The sequence below is a fragment of the Leptonychotes weddellii genome, chromosome 13 (genome assembly GCF_054177405.1).
Source record: "Leptonychotes weddellii isolate Sample4059 chromosome 13, ASM5417740v2, whole genome shotgun sequence".
In the NCBI taxonomy this organism is placed as follows: Eukaryota; Metazoa; Chordata; class Mammalia; order Carnivora; family Phocidae; genus Leptonychotes; species Leptonychotes weddellii.
Window position 1 is genome coordinate 13,043,106 of NC_138381.1, and position 16,734 is coordinate 13,059,839.

At 36.3% G+C, this 16,734-nt stretch overlaps 1 protein-coding gene across 10 annotated transcripts in view; it reads left to right on the plus strand.

Annotated features, from left to right (window-relative positions):
• Positions 1-16,734, plus strand: part of PIGN (phosphatidylinositol glycan anchor biosynthesis class N) — a 112,292-nt gene that overhangs the window by 31,478 nt on the left and 64,080 nt on the right. For all 10 annotated transcript variants that reach the window (XM_081801083.1, XM_081801084.1, XM_081801082.1 and 7 more), the window contains 5 exons: positions 492-608; positions 3,436-3,476; positions 6,419-6,478; positions 8,048-8,140; positions 9,266-9,321. In XM_081801083.1, coding sequence (XP_081657209.1) covers positions 492-608; positions 3,436-3,476; positions 6,419-6,478; positions 8,048-8,140; positions 9,266-9,321 — 367 coding nt within the window. The remainder of the gene's footprint in view (positions 1-491; positions 609-3,435; positions 3,477-6,418; positions 6,479-8,047; positions 8,141-9,265; positions 9,322-16,734) is intronic.

The window sequence follows — 16,734 nt, forward strand, 5'->3', positions numbered from 1 at the left end:
AGGGCGCCTGGGTGGCTCAGTTGGTTAAGCGACTGCTTTCGGCTCAGGTCATGATCCTGGAGTCCCTGGATCGAGTCCCGCATCGGGCTCCCTGCTCGGCAGGGAGCCTGCTTCTCCCTCTGACCCTCCCCCCTCTCATGTGCTCTCTCTCTCTCATTCTCTCTGTCTCAAATAAATAAATAAAATCTTTAAAAAAAAATAAAATAAAATGAGAAATTAGAGGGGCGCCTGGATGGCTCAGTCGTTAAGCGTCTGCTTTCGGCTCAGGTCATAATCCCAGGGTCCCCGGGATCGAGCACCGCATTGTGCTCCCTGCTCAGTGGGAAGCCTGCTTCTCCCTCTCCCACTCCCCCTGCTTGTGTTCCCTCTCTCGCTGTGTCTCTCTCTGTCAAATAAATAAATAAAATCTTTAAAAAAAATTAAGTATTTAAAAAAATATATAAGTTAGTTCTTATACACTTGTCTTATTACTCTTGGTGTCTTATTTGTAGGTTTCCATGGGGCTGGTCATCCTTCAGAGACTTTAACTCCTTTTGTCTCTTGGGGAGCTGGAATCAAGTATCCCCAAAAAGTGTCAGCTCAGAAATTTGATGATGCATTTTTGAAAGGTATAAACATTTATCTTTATTGTTTTTATAAATATAACATTTTAAAATAAAACCAAAGTTTAACTTTAAAAGATTACTTTTCAAGTTATAGTTTTCTTTTTGATATTTGTATCATTATGATTTTTATGTATTACTTTTGTATAGTTTGTATTATTTGGTTTATAATATTCAGATTGAAATATATAGTCTTAGGGGTGCCTAGATGGCTCTGTCCGTTAAGCATCCAACTCTTATTTTGGCTCTGGTCATGATCTCAGGGTCATGAGATCAAGCCCCGCATCAGGCTTCTGCGCTGAGCCTGGAACCTGCTTAGAATTCTCTCTCTCCCTCCCACTCTCCCCTCCCTGCTCACACGTGCCTGCACACACATGGGCGCGCGCTCTCTCTCTCTCTCAAAAAAAAAGGAAAAAAGAAAGGAACTATATAGTCTTAGTTATCTGCCTTATGAAGATACAAGTATAAATTATCCTATTACTTTTTTTTCCCACAAGCCTTTTTATTGCTGGGATTTACATTAAACTCTTGAGTCAAATCTTACCTGCAAAGACTATCATTCAGATAAATCACACATATGTCACAAATTGACATTTCACAACTGGACTGATTGTGCCCTGTCTCTAGTACTTTTGAAGGCTGTCTGTGTTACTCAAGCCTCCCTTCCTTCCTAATCCATAAGGAAAATGAATTCCTTTTTCCTGGAGCTCTGCTTATTGGGTAAGGTAAGGTTTTTTCTAGAGTTCCAAAATTTTTATTAATTGGCCAAAACAAATTCCTTTCAAATGCCTTACTCCAGATTAGTTGTATAAAACTCATCCAAGGGGCGCCTGGGTGGCTCAGTCGTTAAGCGTCTGCCTTCGGCTCAGGTCATGGTCCCAGGCTCCTGGGATCGAGCCCCTCATCGGGCTCCCTGCTCGGCGGGAAGCCTGCTTCTCCCTCTCCCACTCCCCCTGCTTGTATTCCCTCTCTCGCTGTGTCTCTCTCTGTCAAATAAATAAATAAAATCTTTAAAAAAAAAAAAAACAAAACTCATCCAAAACCCTTGCTAAAAATACAGATTAAAAAAACAAACAGATTTCCAGACTTTGTCCCTAGATATTTTAATTCCATGAGTCTGGGTGAGGCCTAGAAATTTTCTTTTTAAAACCTTCTCCAGGGACAGCCATGTTTAGGTATTTCTATCATGGAAGACTCTTTTTGGTTTGCATAATAAGATTTCCTTAGACTATTTCTTTGAATTTATTTTTTTATCGAAATATAATTCTCATACTATTTTAATTTTAATTCATGTTTTAAAAGTGTACAATTCAGGGTTTTTAGTATATTCACAAGACTGTACAATCACCTCTACTATCTAATTACTAACATTTCATCAGCACCCCCAAAGAAACCCCCTACCCATTAGCAGTCACACCTTATTTCTCCCTCTCCCTATCACCTGGCAACCATTAGTCCACTTTCTCTCTCTGGATCTGCTTATTCTGGACATTTCAAAAAAGTGGAATTACTCACTGTCTGGTCTTTGTGTCTGACTTCGTCCACTTGGCATAATTTTTTCAAGGTTCATCTGTATTGTAGCATGTATAAGTAGTTTTTTTATAGCTGAATAATATTCTATTGTATGTATAGACCATATTTATTCAATCATCTTATGGACATTTGGGTTGTTTCCATATTTGGCTATTATGATAGTGCTGCTATGAACATTTGTGTAAAAATTTTTTGTGTAGATATATGTTTTCATTTCTCTTGGGTAGATACCTAGGGATGGAATAAGTGGGTCATATATAACTCTATGTTTAATTTCTTGCAGACTGCCACACTGTTTTCTAAAGCAGCTTTGCCATTTTACATTCCTATGCTCTGTGGTAAATGGATTAGATTGGGTCTAATAGAAACTAGATTAAATAGTATGTTTGTACTTAGGAGATAAAACTTTATTTTGGCACTTGATTTCTCAGTGAATTAATGGTTTAGAATGACTTAACCTCAAAAATCACTACAGAAGGAATATACTTTTTTCTTACATGAATATTAGGAATCATAAGTTATAGAGAAAGGGAATGTGCATTCTTTCCTCATCAGGTGATTAGTGTGAATTTTTAGTAGCTGACTAGTAGAACCAGGAACATATTTTTAAACTTTACTAGCTTATTAAAGGAAATTTCATCATAAAAAATATCTTAGAACCTTTTTGGTAATATATCTTAAAATCATTAAATCAAGACATGGTCTCTCATCATTTGTTTTGATGACTGTTTAATGAAATTTCTGAATTTATATGTAGAAAAATAGGGGAATGAGGTATCTCTGAAGGTGATTTTAATAGTAACTCACTATAGTATTTTAACATTTGGGATTAGTGACAGTAGGAACATCACAGCTACAATTTTAAGTATTTTGCAAGCAACTGCCATTATAGAAAGAAGAAAGGGTTAGGTTGCCCAGCAGACTATCAATTGCCTTAATTACTCCCTGGAGCAGGACTGTCATTAGTTGTAGTCATGCTGACAGCTGTTATCATTGTGCCTTTTACTTGATCTTCCCTTCCTTGGCCTTTTGATGTTTTGAAACAATTGTCTGCAAATGAGCATTTTGAAAGTTTAATAAATCATCACAGAAAACACTAATATTTATTTTAAAGCTATTCCTTTAAAATTCTAGTTTTAAAAATATATAGCTGTGCCTGTTTAAGTGCCCTTTTTATTCATAGTTGGCTTAAAATAGATTTTCCCAATACTTTCATTTGACATTATGCCTTGATCTCTCTTAATAATGAAACTATTATTTATTTTTAATCTTAACATCAGCTCTTGTATCTGTGTTTCAGAATGGAAATTAGAGAACTGGAAAAGGCAAGATATCCATCAGGTATTCAGTTCAATTTAATCACTTTCAAATTTATCTCCTATAAGAAGTTTAGACCAAAAAAAAAAAAATGTGAAAAACAATATTAAAAATAATGATGATAAAGGATTTTTCAAAACATTTCAATTACCAAGGGAAATCCTTCTAGTGCAAATATTTTAACTCAACTAATCTTTCTTCTGGCAAAATAAAAAAAGCTTCAAGTAAAACTGAAAGAAGACTCCCTCCAAATAACATTGGCTAATTAAAGAATTAGAAATCTGCATGCCTGTTCAATTTCTGTGATTTCTTGTCATGGTTGCTTTGCTTAGTTGCTTTAAGCACAGAGCTAATAAATAATAAAACCCTATTATGGATTTTTCCCCTATAGTATGAGTTACCATTTCTTTTTTATTAACACATATTTTATCTTTAATTCTAGCCAGGATGCTTACAAATGCAATGGAAAAAAGATGACAAAATATAGATTACTTAGCTAGAAACCTTAGATTACAGGAAAATGCATGGCCAACTTAATCAAGTTAGACTGGTAACATTATGTATGAATAGGAAGCATGGAATTTTCATTGTTGAAGATATGCTATGTAAACAGCCATCTTCACTATTTGTAAAAGGCATGGCATTATTGGTATATGGCCTTCAAGGTGGTAGGACTATTTTACCTTCTCCAGGTCACCTCACAAGCCGGTATTTCTTATTGTAGTGGATAAACCAAGGTCCAGGAGCTCATTTTCAGGCCTGTGATTGCAGAAGCCTGTTCTCTGTCAGCATATTAAGAATGGTCTTTTCTCTCAGGATGGCTGCATATCACCCAAATAAATGAAAATATATAAAATTAGAATAGCAACTTAATTAATTTTGCAATAAAAATCACTGTCAGAGGAATAGGGAATATCTTGAAGATCATAAAACATGTTTTACTTAGGGGTGCCTGAGTGGCTCAGTCATTAAGCATGTGCCTTCAGCTCAGGTCATGATCTCAGGGTCCTGGGATCGAGCCCCGCATCAGGCTCCCTGCTCCACGGGAAGCCTGCTTCTCCCTCTAGCACTCCCTCTGCTTGTGTTCCGTCTTTCGTTGTGTCTCTCTCTGTCAAATAAATAAATAAAATCTTAAAAAAAAAAAATGTTTTACTTATAGCCAGATTGGATTATAGTTTAAAACTAAATATCGATTCAGCTATTGCTCTCTGAATGCTTCTACTTCAAATCTACATTAGATGAGAATTTCTTTATTCATTCCTTCCACCAACATTGTTATGTGTCTACAGTATGTTTGAACATTGTGTAGACATTAGCATTAAACATGTATAAGGGATATAATGATGAGTCGAAGCAGACAAAATGCCTGCCCTGGGAAGCTTACAGTGTGGGGGTGAGAACAGAGTAACCAAATTATTATACAAATAAATGTAAAATTACAGCTGTGCTAAGTACTACAAAAGAGGACTGTGAAGCCAGGAGAGCATAGAGTGGATGTATCTGGTAGATGGTATGGTCAACAAAGTCTTCCCAAGACATTGAGGATTGAGCTGAGACTGAAGAAGAAGTAGGAGTTACGAGGCACATGATCCTCACTCTCCCTTTCCAGGCAGAGGCAGCATTATGTACACAGAGCTCTGGGAAGAGGATAATGGTATATGAAAGGGTCACAGCACAGAGCAACTGAGACTGTAGTATGATGTCTGGGTAGGTGCTAGACCCTGAAGGGCCTTTTGGGCCTGTGGACTTAATCCTGAAGCTTGGGGAAGCCCTTGAAGTATTTGAAGCATGGAGAGTGATATAATCTGTCTTTTGGTGAAAGAACTTCTCTGGCTGCAGCATTAGAGGAGGCCAACAGGGGACTGGGGAAAAGGGAGAAGGCAATTAGAGGCCATTGGAGTTTTCCAATTTTCTCTGGGATGCTACTTCGTAAAGAGAGTCCAGATGGTAAAGAGTGAGAAGCGTTGAGAGCCTGGGACCAAGCTCCAACTTTAAATGGGGAAGTAGAGATGGTATCTGGAAAAGAGCCACAGTGAAATTGAAGACACTCAGTGGAGTGCGGTGTTACAGAAGCTGAGAAGGGAGTGGGCTACACAGTGCTGCTGAGAGGCCAATTAAAATAACCACAACAGCATTTGTAGCTACCATTTATTGCACGATTATTATGTGCCAGGTACTTCATAAATTTAATCTCATTTAATTATGCCATAACTCTGTTAAGGGAGAGTTTTTAAAATAAATAAATGATAAGGAAATAAGTAAATAAATGATAAGGAAACCAAGGCATTGGGGGAGGTTAAGTAACCTGCCCAAGGTCTGAGAGATTGCAGGCAAGGATTTGGAACTGGGTATTCTGACATCTAAGCACTTTACTGCCTGAAAAATGATAAGGACTAATATAAAAACAGTCAGATGTCGAAAAACAGAGGATGTTAGCTCTCCAAGGGAGAGTGGTCAGTGGGATGGTGAAGGGTCAAAAAGGAACTTGGAGCGGGCTGAGGAGTGGTGGGGAGCTGGGGAAATGGAAGTGGGAGCAGAAACAACTCTCTAGGAAACTAGGGGGGTTATATCTTTCCTGGACTTCACTGGCTGGCCAAACCTTCTGGTATATACTTCTTTAGTTAATGAATACATTTCTCCAGTTAGAGCCCTCTATTGCTATTTACTTTCTATCTAGTTAAGGCATCCTTTTCATAATACTGAAAAACTATTATATAAAGTAGTCAAGTTCTTAGCCACCAGGGTAGATAACCTTTTTGGGGCTCTTTCAAATTTATTTTTTTATACATTAATGCAGCTGTAACAAATGATATTTTTAGAGTCGATATCTATTGTATATTAAATGTTTCAAGGTAATGGAATATAATGAACAGCATGATTATAGTCCAAAATATAGTTGCATTAGATTATTTAATATTCTTATTGATGTCTGTAGACTTATTAGAATTGAACTTTTCTGCTTGTAGGCTGATGTTGCACCATTGATGGCTTCTCTTATTGGAGTTCCCTTTCCCCTTAATTCAGTGGTAAGGAGTAAAATTTTCTTATCAGCTCTCAGGAAAAAAAAAGTTAGTGTACAGTAAAATTTACTTTTTTATGTCTTACTGAATAATCTTTGGTTACATTTAAAACTGTATTTTCCTCTCTAAGTATACAATAATGTCTCATAACTGTGTGTATTATAACCTACAACATGGAGCACTAGTCTAACAGCTTTTCTTTAAAATTTTTTATTTTTTAAAATGTGTACAGATTTATCTTTGTATTTCAGTTATAAGTGGTAAAAATATATAAATAATTTTTATTGCAAGCAGCAGAAACTTAATCCATTTAAAAGGAATTTATTAAAAAGATATTGCTGGGTTGTTGAATCAAAGGGGTGCTCAAAAACCAGACTTAGAAATGAACAGGAACTAAGAGAGCACCAGAGACTTGGAAGAAAGAACCAAACAGTTGTGCCCAGGGCACCTACACTAGGGGAGAAGAGTATTATACCTGTTGTACTTTTTATTCCTTGACTGTCAAGAGTCAAATTCCAGTGCTTACCATTTGAGTGGGCTAGCCTAGGTTAATTGTCTACCTTTCAGTAAAGGAAGGTGGGGCTCCATTAGAAACCTACTATATTATATCCAGTGGGGGAGATTTCTTTTTTTTTCTGCCAAGATTTTATTTAAATTCAAGTTAGTTAACATATGGTGTAGTATTAGTTTCAGGAGTAGAATTTAGTGATGAGTCATCACTTACATATAACATCCAGTGCTCATCGAGAGTGCCCTCCTTAATGCCCATCACCCATTTAACCCAGCCCCCGCCCATCCGGCAACCCTCAGTTTGTTCTCTATAGTTCTCTATAGTCAAGAGTCTCTTACGGTTTGCCTCTCTCTCTGTTTTTATCTTTATTTTTCCCTTCCCTCCCCCAATGTTCATCTGTTTTGTTTCTTAAATTCCATAGTGGGGTAGATTTCTAAACATAGAATGGTAATGCTGTTAAGAATGGGAGGGAACTGGATGCTGAAAAGCCAAAATGTATATTTTCCAACCAGCCATTCTTACTAGCTCTTCAAATCAAACTTCTAAGAAATTATGTCATCAAACTCAGAACTCTGAGAAAATGACCCTGCTAGTCATAAGTATGTGTGCATGTGTATAACTGAGACAAAAGCTTCACAGAACAGTCTTTACTCTTACTGTGCCCAGTATACTCTCAATTTTCTTATTATGCCTTTTTTTCTTCTTTTTAGGTATACTGGTTGGGACCCACCATAGTGATTTTTTATGTGTGCAAAGCATTTCGTTCACTGCCTAGCACACAGTAGTCTTTGAATAGATTCTAGGTTTTATTGAACCTATTTCATCTCTTTTGCTTTATTTACTTTATTATATCTACTTTGTAGAAAAATAATAGAACGTTTTTCAGTTACGATTTTTAAAAAGATATTTTGCTTAATTATTTCAGTAATTTGTTCATCTAAGTATCTCTAGTGCTTCCTTTGTAAGTATGTTTTGTTTTATAAGAACAGCCTGAGCTATTAATACTAATAATAGTATGCTAATAATATTAATACTAATATTAAACCAGTGTTTATTATTTACAGGGTATCCTTCCTATAGATTATCTTAACAACACTGATCTCTTCAAAGCAGAGAGCATGTTTACAAATGCAATGCAGATTCTTGAACAATTCAAGGTAAAATATACACACAAAAATGGATACTACTACAACTTTAAAATCAAATATAAGTGAAAATATTTGATTTTGTGTTTTAAGAAATTATTTTCTGTAGTTTATTATCTTTAAATTTTGTATATTTGACTAGTGTCATAAAGTTTAACATTTTTGAAGTGCACTTTCCATGAATCAGTTTGAGGTGTAGAATTACCTTTGAGAAGTGTCTCTAATTTTAAGACTACCACATATGCTGGGCGCCTGGGTGGCTCAGTTGGTTAAGCAACTGCCTTCGGCTCAGGTCATGATCCTGGAGTCCCAGGATCGAGTCCCGCATCGGGCTCCCTGTTCGGCAGGGAGTCTGCTTCTCCCTCTGACCCTCCTCCCTCTCATGCTCTCTGTCTCTCATTCTCTCTGTCTCAAATAAATAAATAAAATCTTAAAAAAAAAAAAAAAAAAAAAAGACTACCACATATGCTTATAAAGACTACACACCAACTCTTTATTGATTGGAATTTGCCCCCACAGAAGTAGTATTAGAGATTGCAACATTTCTTGGTTTTTCATGTACATTACCATGTGTTTAAACTAAGCTAAAGAGGTGACCATTTAACTGAAACTTTGTTATTCTTAATACTATTAATGCAGCTTGACTTATTTTGTTTTCTAAGAGTAAAAGAAGTATTGTTTAGGGCGCCTGAGTGGCTCAGTTGGTTAAGCGACTGCCTTCGGCTCAGGTCATGATCCTGGAGTCCCTGGATCAAGTCCCGCATCAGGCTCCCTGCTCGGCGGGGAGTCTGCTTCTCCCTCTGACCCTCCCCCCTCTCATGTGCTCTCTCTCATTCTCTCTCTCTCAAATAAATAAATAAAATCTTTAAAAAAAAAAAAAGTATTGTTTAATTACATTACAATATGTTATTTTGCAAGCTTGATATGATTAATTCTCAGCTTATTGTGATAGTATGATAATCTGAAATTTCTGTTTAAATATTTATGGAATAAAATAGTAACATAAAATTCCATTTAGTTTGAAAGTAATAAACTATCCCCAAAGAGACATTTTAATGTATATTTGTATTTCAAAATGAAACTGATTTTTTTTTTCTCATTTATAATATAGTAAAATATTTTCCTGTCTCGTTCCAGGTGAAAATGACTCAGAAAAAAGAAGCTACTTTACCGTTTTTTTTTACACCATTTAAGTAAGTCTCATGTTTTTATTAACTTGTAGGAAGGAATTTTTTAATGAGTTTGAGGACTGACAGGGTAGATTACTTAGAAACTTTGTCTTTTTTGTTTGTAGTAGTGTGAACTCCAAAACAAAAGCCTCTTCTATTGTTTTTGTAAATAATGGGCCAGTTGCCAGATGCTTTTGAATGGTTGATAAAGGAGATAAAGGGGCACAGAGAGATGTGGGAGACATTAAGGAGACCATTGAACAGGGCCTGCCTGGGAAGGTGTAGGGACTCTTGGCTTGGTTGATCGGGAGGTGGTGGTACCATTATGGCTTGTAGAAAGAAAGAAGAGATAGTTTGAGGGTCAAGGATGAATGTTTCTGAGTTTAGCTTACATCTGAAGGTACCAATTAATTAGTTAGAATTAGTTGGAAGTTAGCTAGAAATAAAATTAGTGTAACAAGTTAGGGACTTGGATCTCAATATAGAGATGGGAGTTGGTTGTGTAGATTTGGAGGCATCAGCATAAGAGAAGATGGTGGTGTTAACTGTTGGACGTGTAGGAGGCTCTAGGAGAACTTAGAAAGTGACAAGAAAAGGCCCATGATACAATTCTGGGAGACCTTGACAACTATTGGGTGGGTAAGGAGGAGAGCAGACTTTGGTGGGCAGTAGGATTTTGCTTTCCTAGATCTGTTTTCCTTGAATCAGGAGAGGGGAGATATGAGTCACAACCCTGGCTCCGCACTTCTGATGTGGGCTGGCTTATTCAGCCCCCTTTATTCCTCCTCCTCAAGGGTCATTTTCTTTTTTTTTTTTTTTTTTAAAGATTTTATTTATTTATTTGAGACAGAGAGAATGAGAGACAGAGAGCATGAGAGGGAGGAGGGTCCGAGGGAGAAGCAGACTCCCTGCCGAGCAGGGAGCCCGATGCGGGACTCGATCCCGGGACTCCAGGATCATGACCTGAGCCGAAGGCAGTCGCTTAACCAACTGAGCCACCCAGGCGCCCAAGGGTCATTTTCAATTAGCAAGGATTCACATTTACTTAGGAAGGATTTTGGTCTTTACCGAAATACATAGAAACTCTTTGAAATATGGGTGTTAGGGATGCATTTGAATGACTTCACTGGAATTATTTTTGACAACTTCTGTAGTGCTAGTGTGGTATTCATAAACTTAGAAAGGCTTAAATATTGCATTAGCCTCTAAATAATGTGATTACATCCCTGACTTTGTGTGTGTGTATTTGTGTGAATAGAAGATCAAAAACCAAGAAAAATTAGGGTTTTGCAACTTATGATCATATGAAATTAATTACCCTAAATATTATATAATATACATTAAAGGTAGAATTACCTTTGAAGGGTGTTCCTAATTGTAAGATTATCACATGTGCTTATAAAGCCAAGTCTTCACTGATTGGAACTTGCCCCATATTATCTCATATACATAACTTATGCATCTGTTTATAGTGTAGTGGTACAGTCAGAGCATAATAAAATAAATAAATGAGTAAGAAATATATTATCAATTCCTGGTATGAAGAAAATACACAGGACATTGAAAGCGAGACTGTGGGTTACTTTAGACCAGCCACTCTAAAAGGACTGGTCAGGGAAGAGGTACTCTTCTGCAAAGGGCTCAGGTGCACACTGCCTTCCTTCTTCCACTTACCTGCTGGCTGACCATGAACTTACTGTGCTTTGATGCTCAACATCTGCCTGCAGAGCCACTGCCAGCCTCATGTCATCTGGGGGCCCTGCAGCATGCTTGACTCCTCCCCAGTGGCTCACCCACTCCGGGGCAAAGCTACCAGCTCTGCCTGCAGACTTGTCTGGCTGAAAAATCACCATTTGTCAGAAGCCTGCAATATAACCAAAAAGTGCCTAAGGTTAAATGAAGAATTGACTCCTGAGGAAATAATTTAAGGAACAGAAAAGAACCTAAAAATGTTAAAATTCTCAGAAATATCTGAGAAGCTATGGTATCCATAAAACAAAAAGCACACACTTTACAAAATGAGAAAGAGTACAAGATGCATATTTTAAAAAAGAAATGCAACTATAAATTTATAGAATAATACATTGTACAAGAATAGTTCAACTGGGAGACAAATCCTCCAAATTAGAATAGCCACATGAAATGAATTTTAATATATGCATTGAATAAGAAGCTGGAGGAAACACAATGGCACACATGGATGGTGTACATTTCTTCATCCCCTGAAACAAGGGCAAGTGGAAACTTCAGGGAAAAGAAAACATTTCCAACCGTACAAGAAAGCATGCTTCAAATATGAAGCAACCTAATATAATATGTAAGGTGATTTCGAACAGCTGCTGGGAGTATGAGAAAGAGAATTCATTTAACAGTGGCACATAGATCAAAGCTTCAATGAAACCGACAAGAATCTAATCATAGCATAAAACTTAGCTACTAAGTATTTAAATAATCATAATAAAGTAAATACTGGTTTTCAGCTTTTAGAGTCAAACCTCAGACAAAGAAAGGAAGACTTAATTGTGATTACAGACTAGAATGTAAATGTTCCCCATCTTGACAGTGTACAAGGTTACAGGTTGGAAGGCAGAGGAGGAAAGAAATATAAGTGGAATAGTAGTGGTGCTATTGTCCTCATAAAATAGAATGTGGAAATTCTGGATATAGTTGAGAAAGTAAGACAGAGGTGTAGGTATTACCTTATTAAAGTGACCAGTGTAGGGGCACCTGGCTTGCTTAGTCGGTAGAGCATGTGACTCTTGATCTAGGGGTTGTGAATTCGAGCCCCACATTGGAGGTAGAGCTTACTTAAAGTGACCAGGGGCACCTGGGTGGCTCAGTCAGTTAAGTGTCTGCCTTTGCTCAGGTCCTGGTCTCAGGGTCCTGGGATTGAGCCCCACATTGGGCTCCCTGCTCAGCGGGGAGCCTGCTTCTCCCTCTCTGTCTGCCTGTCACTCCCCCCTGCTTGTACTCTCTCTCTCTCTGTCAAATAAATAAATAAAATCTTTTAAAAAATAAAGTGACCAATGTAGCCAACAGAAGAGGTAAAAATAATAATATAACCGTATTGAGTGGGGAGGAGACAGCAGAAACAGGCAGGGTCAGTGAGGAGTCCACAGAAAATGTCTCCGGTCATCCAGTCAAGAAATAGTAGTAAAAGCATATTATTAAGAAACATGGAGGTAACTACCAGAATAACTGAAAATAGACAGGTGTAAAAGTTTTTGTCTCTGGGTTGGGGAACTGAGAGATGAGACGGGTGGGACAGGGGTTTGTTGGCTGTCATTATGCCCTCTGTACTGTTTCTGATTTTTTAAAATTATGTGCATATAGTACTTTGATAAAGCACATATTTTTAAAAAGAACAAAAATATATAGGTATTTTAATCACTGGCACAAATGATCAAATGAGATCATAAAAATAATGGGCATCAATAAAGAAATGTATTCTTCCATATAAATATTAGAATTAGTGTCTTGAGTTATTGAAAAATTCTTTGGTTATTATACTATATTTAGGAAGTAATTTGGTGAGGATTGACAGTATTACTATACAACATTTACTTACTTATATTCTCCGTTACGTCCTTAAGTAAACTTTTATAGTTTTCCCTATAATATACATTTTTCATTATTTTATTCCTGGGTATTTTATTTCTGTTATGATTAGTATCTTTTTTTTATTACATATGTTCAGTATACCAGGAAAAAACAGTTATTGCCATTTACCATCTGAGTACAAGGGACTCTCTATTTTTCTCTAATCCAATGAATTTCTTCAGGTTTACACCATCCGTTTTCTTCCATTCACCTTTATATATACACTTAATGTTAGCATTATCCACTTAGAAACTATATCAAGTAAATGTTGGCATATAAACATCATAATAGATGAAAGAATACTTGTCACAGATCCTTTTTGCAAAACAGTTAAAGTTCTTGTTACAAACAATTGTTCAGTGAAGCCATTCCCTCTTGAATAAGTAACATATTTCCTTTTTCTTCTTAGAAATATATGATTCACTCATCAGTTCTTAAGTTTGAGAAAATTTATCTAGGATATTGACATCTGAAGTCATAGTCTTGAGATTTAACTTAACATGATCAATTTCACCAGCATCACTAGATTTTAGTTTAATGATATCTCTCCACCATTCTTCCATTGTCTTATTTAGTCTTGTCTAGCATGAATAATTTATGAATAATGTAATAATTCCTGGGGTGATGAAATAGCAAATGTTTCAAGATGTGAGAAAAATTAATTGCTAAGATCCTTTAACATATCTTTACACTTGTAAAAGAGTCCAGTGGATCCATATGGTAATTGCATATCCTATATTATCCTGTTCTTTAAAAATTAAGTAGATTTTATCTTTTATATCTTAAAGACCTCTAAGAAAGAATAAAAGTCATGAAATACCTGGCAAGTAGAACTTAACGAAACGCTGTGCTATGCCAAGGGGTGACCAGCAGGTGGCGCTATATGACTAGGAGAAGCATAAAAGTTTTGCCTTTGTGAAAGTACCTTAAAAAGGAGGAGATACACTTTGTATTTGAAAACTGTGTGCCATAGAGGACAAAGTAAGGTCAGAATAACTTTAAAGGAAAAAAAATTACATGAAATGAGAACAAGAAAGGTCTCTTAAGGAGTATTTCAGAAGAAAATGAAAGTGGGAAGGAAATACTGTACCTTGCCAATAGAAGCAAAAGTAGCTATTCTCTTTTACTTAAAAGTCACTATGTAAACTCAGGGCAGTTAAATTTTAACAAAATATTTTAATATATTTTCTACCAAAATGGCAAAAGCTACTTTGGTTCTTTTTAATATATTTGTTTCTTTTAGCTGATATGGATTAAAGTTCCTCCCTTAGACCAAATTTAAATACTGATTTCAATGTGAATCTTTCTACCACTTCACCCATCTGACTTACTAATTATTTACTAGAAATGCAGTTTTCTCCTTCAAAATTGAAATTCTTGTTTTAAAAAGAAAGTAACTTTTGGGGCACCTGGGTGGCTCAGTTGTTAAGCGTCTGCCTTGGGCTCAGGTCATGATCCCAGGGTCCTGGGATCGAGCCTCGCATCAGGCTCCCTGTTCTGCGGGAAGCCTGCTTCTCCCTCTTCCATTCCCCCTGCTTATGTTCCCTCTCTCGCAGTGTCTCTCTCTGTCAAATAAATAAATAAAATCTTAAAAAAATAAAATTAAAATTAAAAATGTAACTTTTATATATCACATACATACATAGAAAATGTTTGTTTACTCAGTTATGAGTAAAAAGATGAAAATAAGATTCTGTATCAATGGTCAGTATAAAGGAACACAGATTATTCTAGAAATAACTTATCCCTTCTCTGTCTTTATTTTCTTGAAATATTTTTCCTGTAATCTAAATAGATGTTCTAAAAAGGAATAGGCTAGATATCACTAGCTATCTCTAAAATATTGTGTATTAAGTACAAGCAAAATATTTTTGTAATAAAAATTTGAGAAGATATGGAAGATAAAATACTTCAAAATGCAGCATTTTAAGATTTTCTCCTCCAAACACTAGTCATCCTGAATAATTGATGATAAAATTCTTAATAATCCTAAAGCATGGTTTACTTTCTTCTACAGTGTTCAAATAACTGAAAAAAGATGGAATAGTAGCAATCAAAGCAAAGAAATGTGCACAATTAATACTCATCCTCTTTTTCTTTTTACTGAAGCATAACATGCTAGTAATAGATTCTTTTAAAATTTGATGTTTTCAATATAAAAAAATTTAGTCAATAAAGAAAAATTTTTTCATACAAATTACTATGTAGAAACATGCTGTCACCATTATCATCAAATATTACTTCCGCCAAATTCTCCCTCCCTCTCCAGGATTCTGTTTACATGTATAAATATTAGGGCTGTTCACAACAACTTGTATATTGTTTGGGGGTTTTTTAATAGTCTTTTCTGTATTTTTCATTCTTTCTGCTCTTCAAAGTTCAGGCAGGACATTTGCTACTGACCTATCCTAATACACCAACTCTCTCTCCTACTTTGTCCAGTTGGCTGTCGCTGAGTTCTGAGTCTCAGTTATTACATTTTTTTTCAGTTGTAGAATTTCCATTTCAATTCATTTTTAAAATCGATTCCAGTTCTTTGGTATAGTTTTCGATCTTTCTTTTTATTATTGAATATATTAACCACAATTATTTTAAAGCATACATGATAACACCACCAATAACCACCTCATTTGTGAGTGTGCTTCTGCTGTCTTTTTTCATTTGGTCCTGTTGTTGAGTCTGGTGGTTTTCGGATGAATGCTTATCATTGTATGTTAAAAGTTTTGGAAGGTCTGGATTATCTCATTGACCAGAGAGGTTTCATCTTATCTTCTGACAGGCACAGAGTGGTAGCTGACTCAACACTGTGTTGCATATGTCGTCTTCTCTTACCTCTGGTTTGTGTCTGCTCTTGGAGTGTAGCCTCCCAGGGATCTCAGTGGAAAGTGTGTGTTACCCAGAGCCCTTCCATGGTGGCTCTTCTCTTCTATATCTTGAGACTGCCAAAACGTTTGTCCTCCTTTTGAGGGGCTTTCTTCAAAGCTTCTTGTCCTCTTGTCCTACACAGCTGAAGAATTCTCTGGGTGTCCGCCTCATTCCTCTTCTCACCAGGACGTGTCCTTTGCTTCTTTACCTGAGTTCTCCACATAGACTAGAAAAGGAGTTCTCACTTATAAAAGTTCCATAAGACTTCACCTCAGAGACTGTATTAAATTAGTTTAAGTAATTCCACATAGCTTTTCATTCCTGTCTTTTTTTAAAATCCAGAATGAAAATTGTATATCATTCTATTTGTCTCCTCTTTTGGGTCCTCAAGTCCTGGCTGCGTTGGCAGCCACAAATTTTATTTTTTTATCTCTGCAGCCTTATGGGATTGCCAAAGGCTCTATTGGATTCTCTACCTCCTGGCACCAGCTGTATGCCCAAGTTCTCAGCCTTTTGCCAACAATAAGAATGGCAGATGCTCTTAAGGGTTACAGTTTGTAGAATGCTGGACTACTTCTCTGGTTTGCTTCTCTCTAGGATCTTAACTCTTCAATTCTTGATGGTCTCAGTGGCTCTCCAGCACCTTCAAAGTGATTTTTAATTTTATTTTGTCAGGCTTTCTAGTTGTTCCTGATGGGAGCGTTGATATATCCAAGCTTTTCCATCATAGCCAGAAACTGTGGTTAAACTTTAATGTTTTAATTATTTTCTTAAAAACAAAAAACAAAAAACCTCATTAGGAAAATATGAATGAAAAAGTGATGTATATACACAATAAAAATTATACAAGCAATAATAAAATGTTACCTCTCCTGAGTTCTAGTCTTACAGTCTTTTTCCCTGGAGGCAAAGTTGCAGTTTCTCATACAACTTTCATATATATCCCTCTTCAAACATGCTGAAAAGATTGGA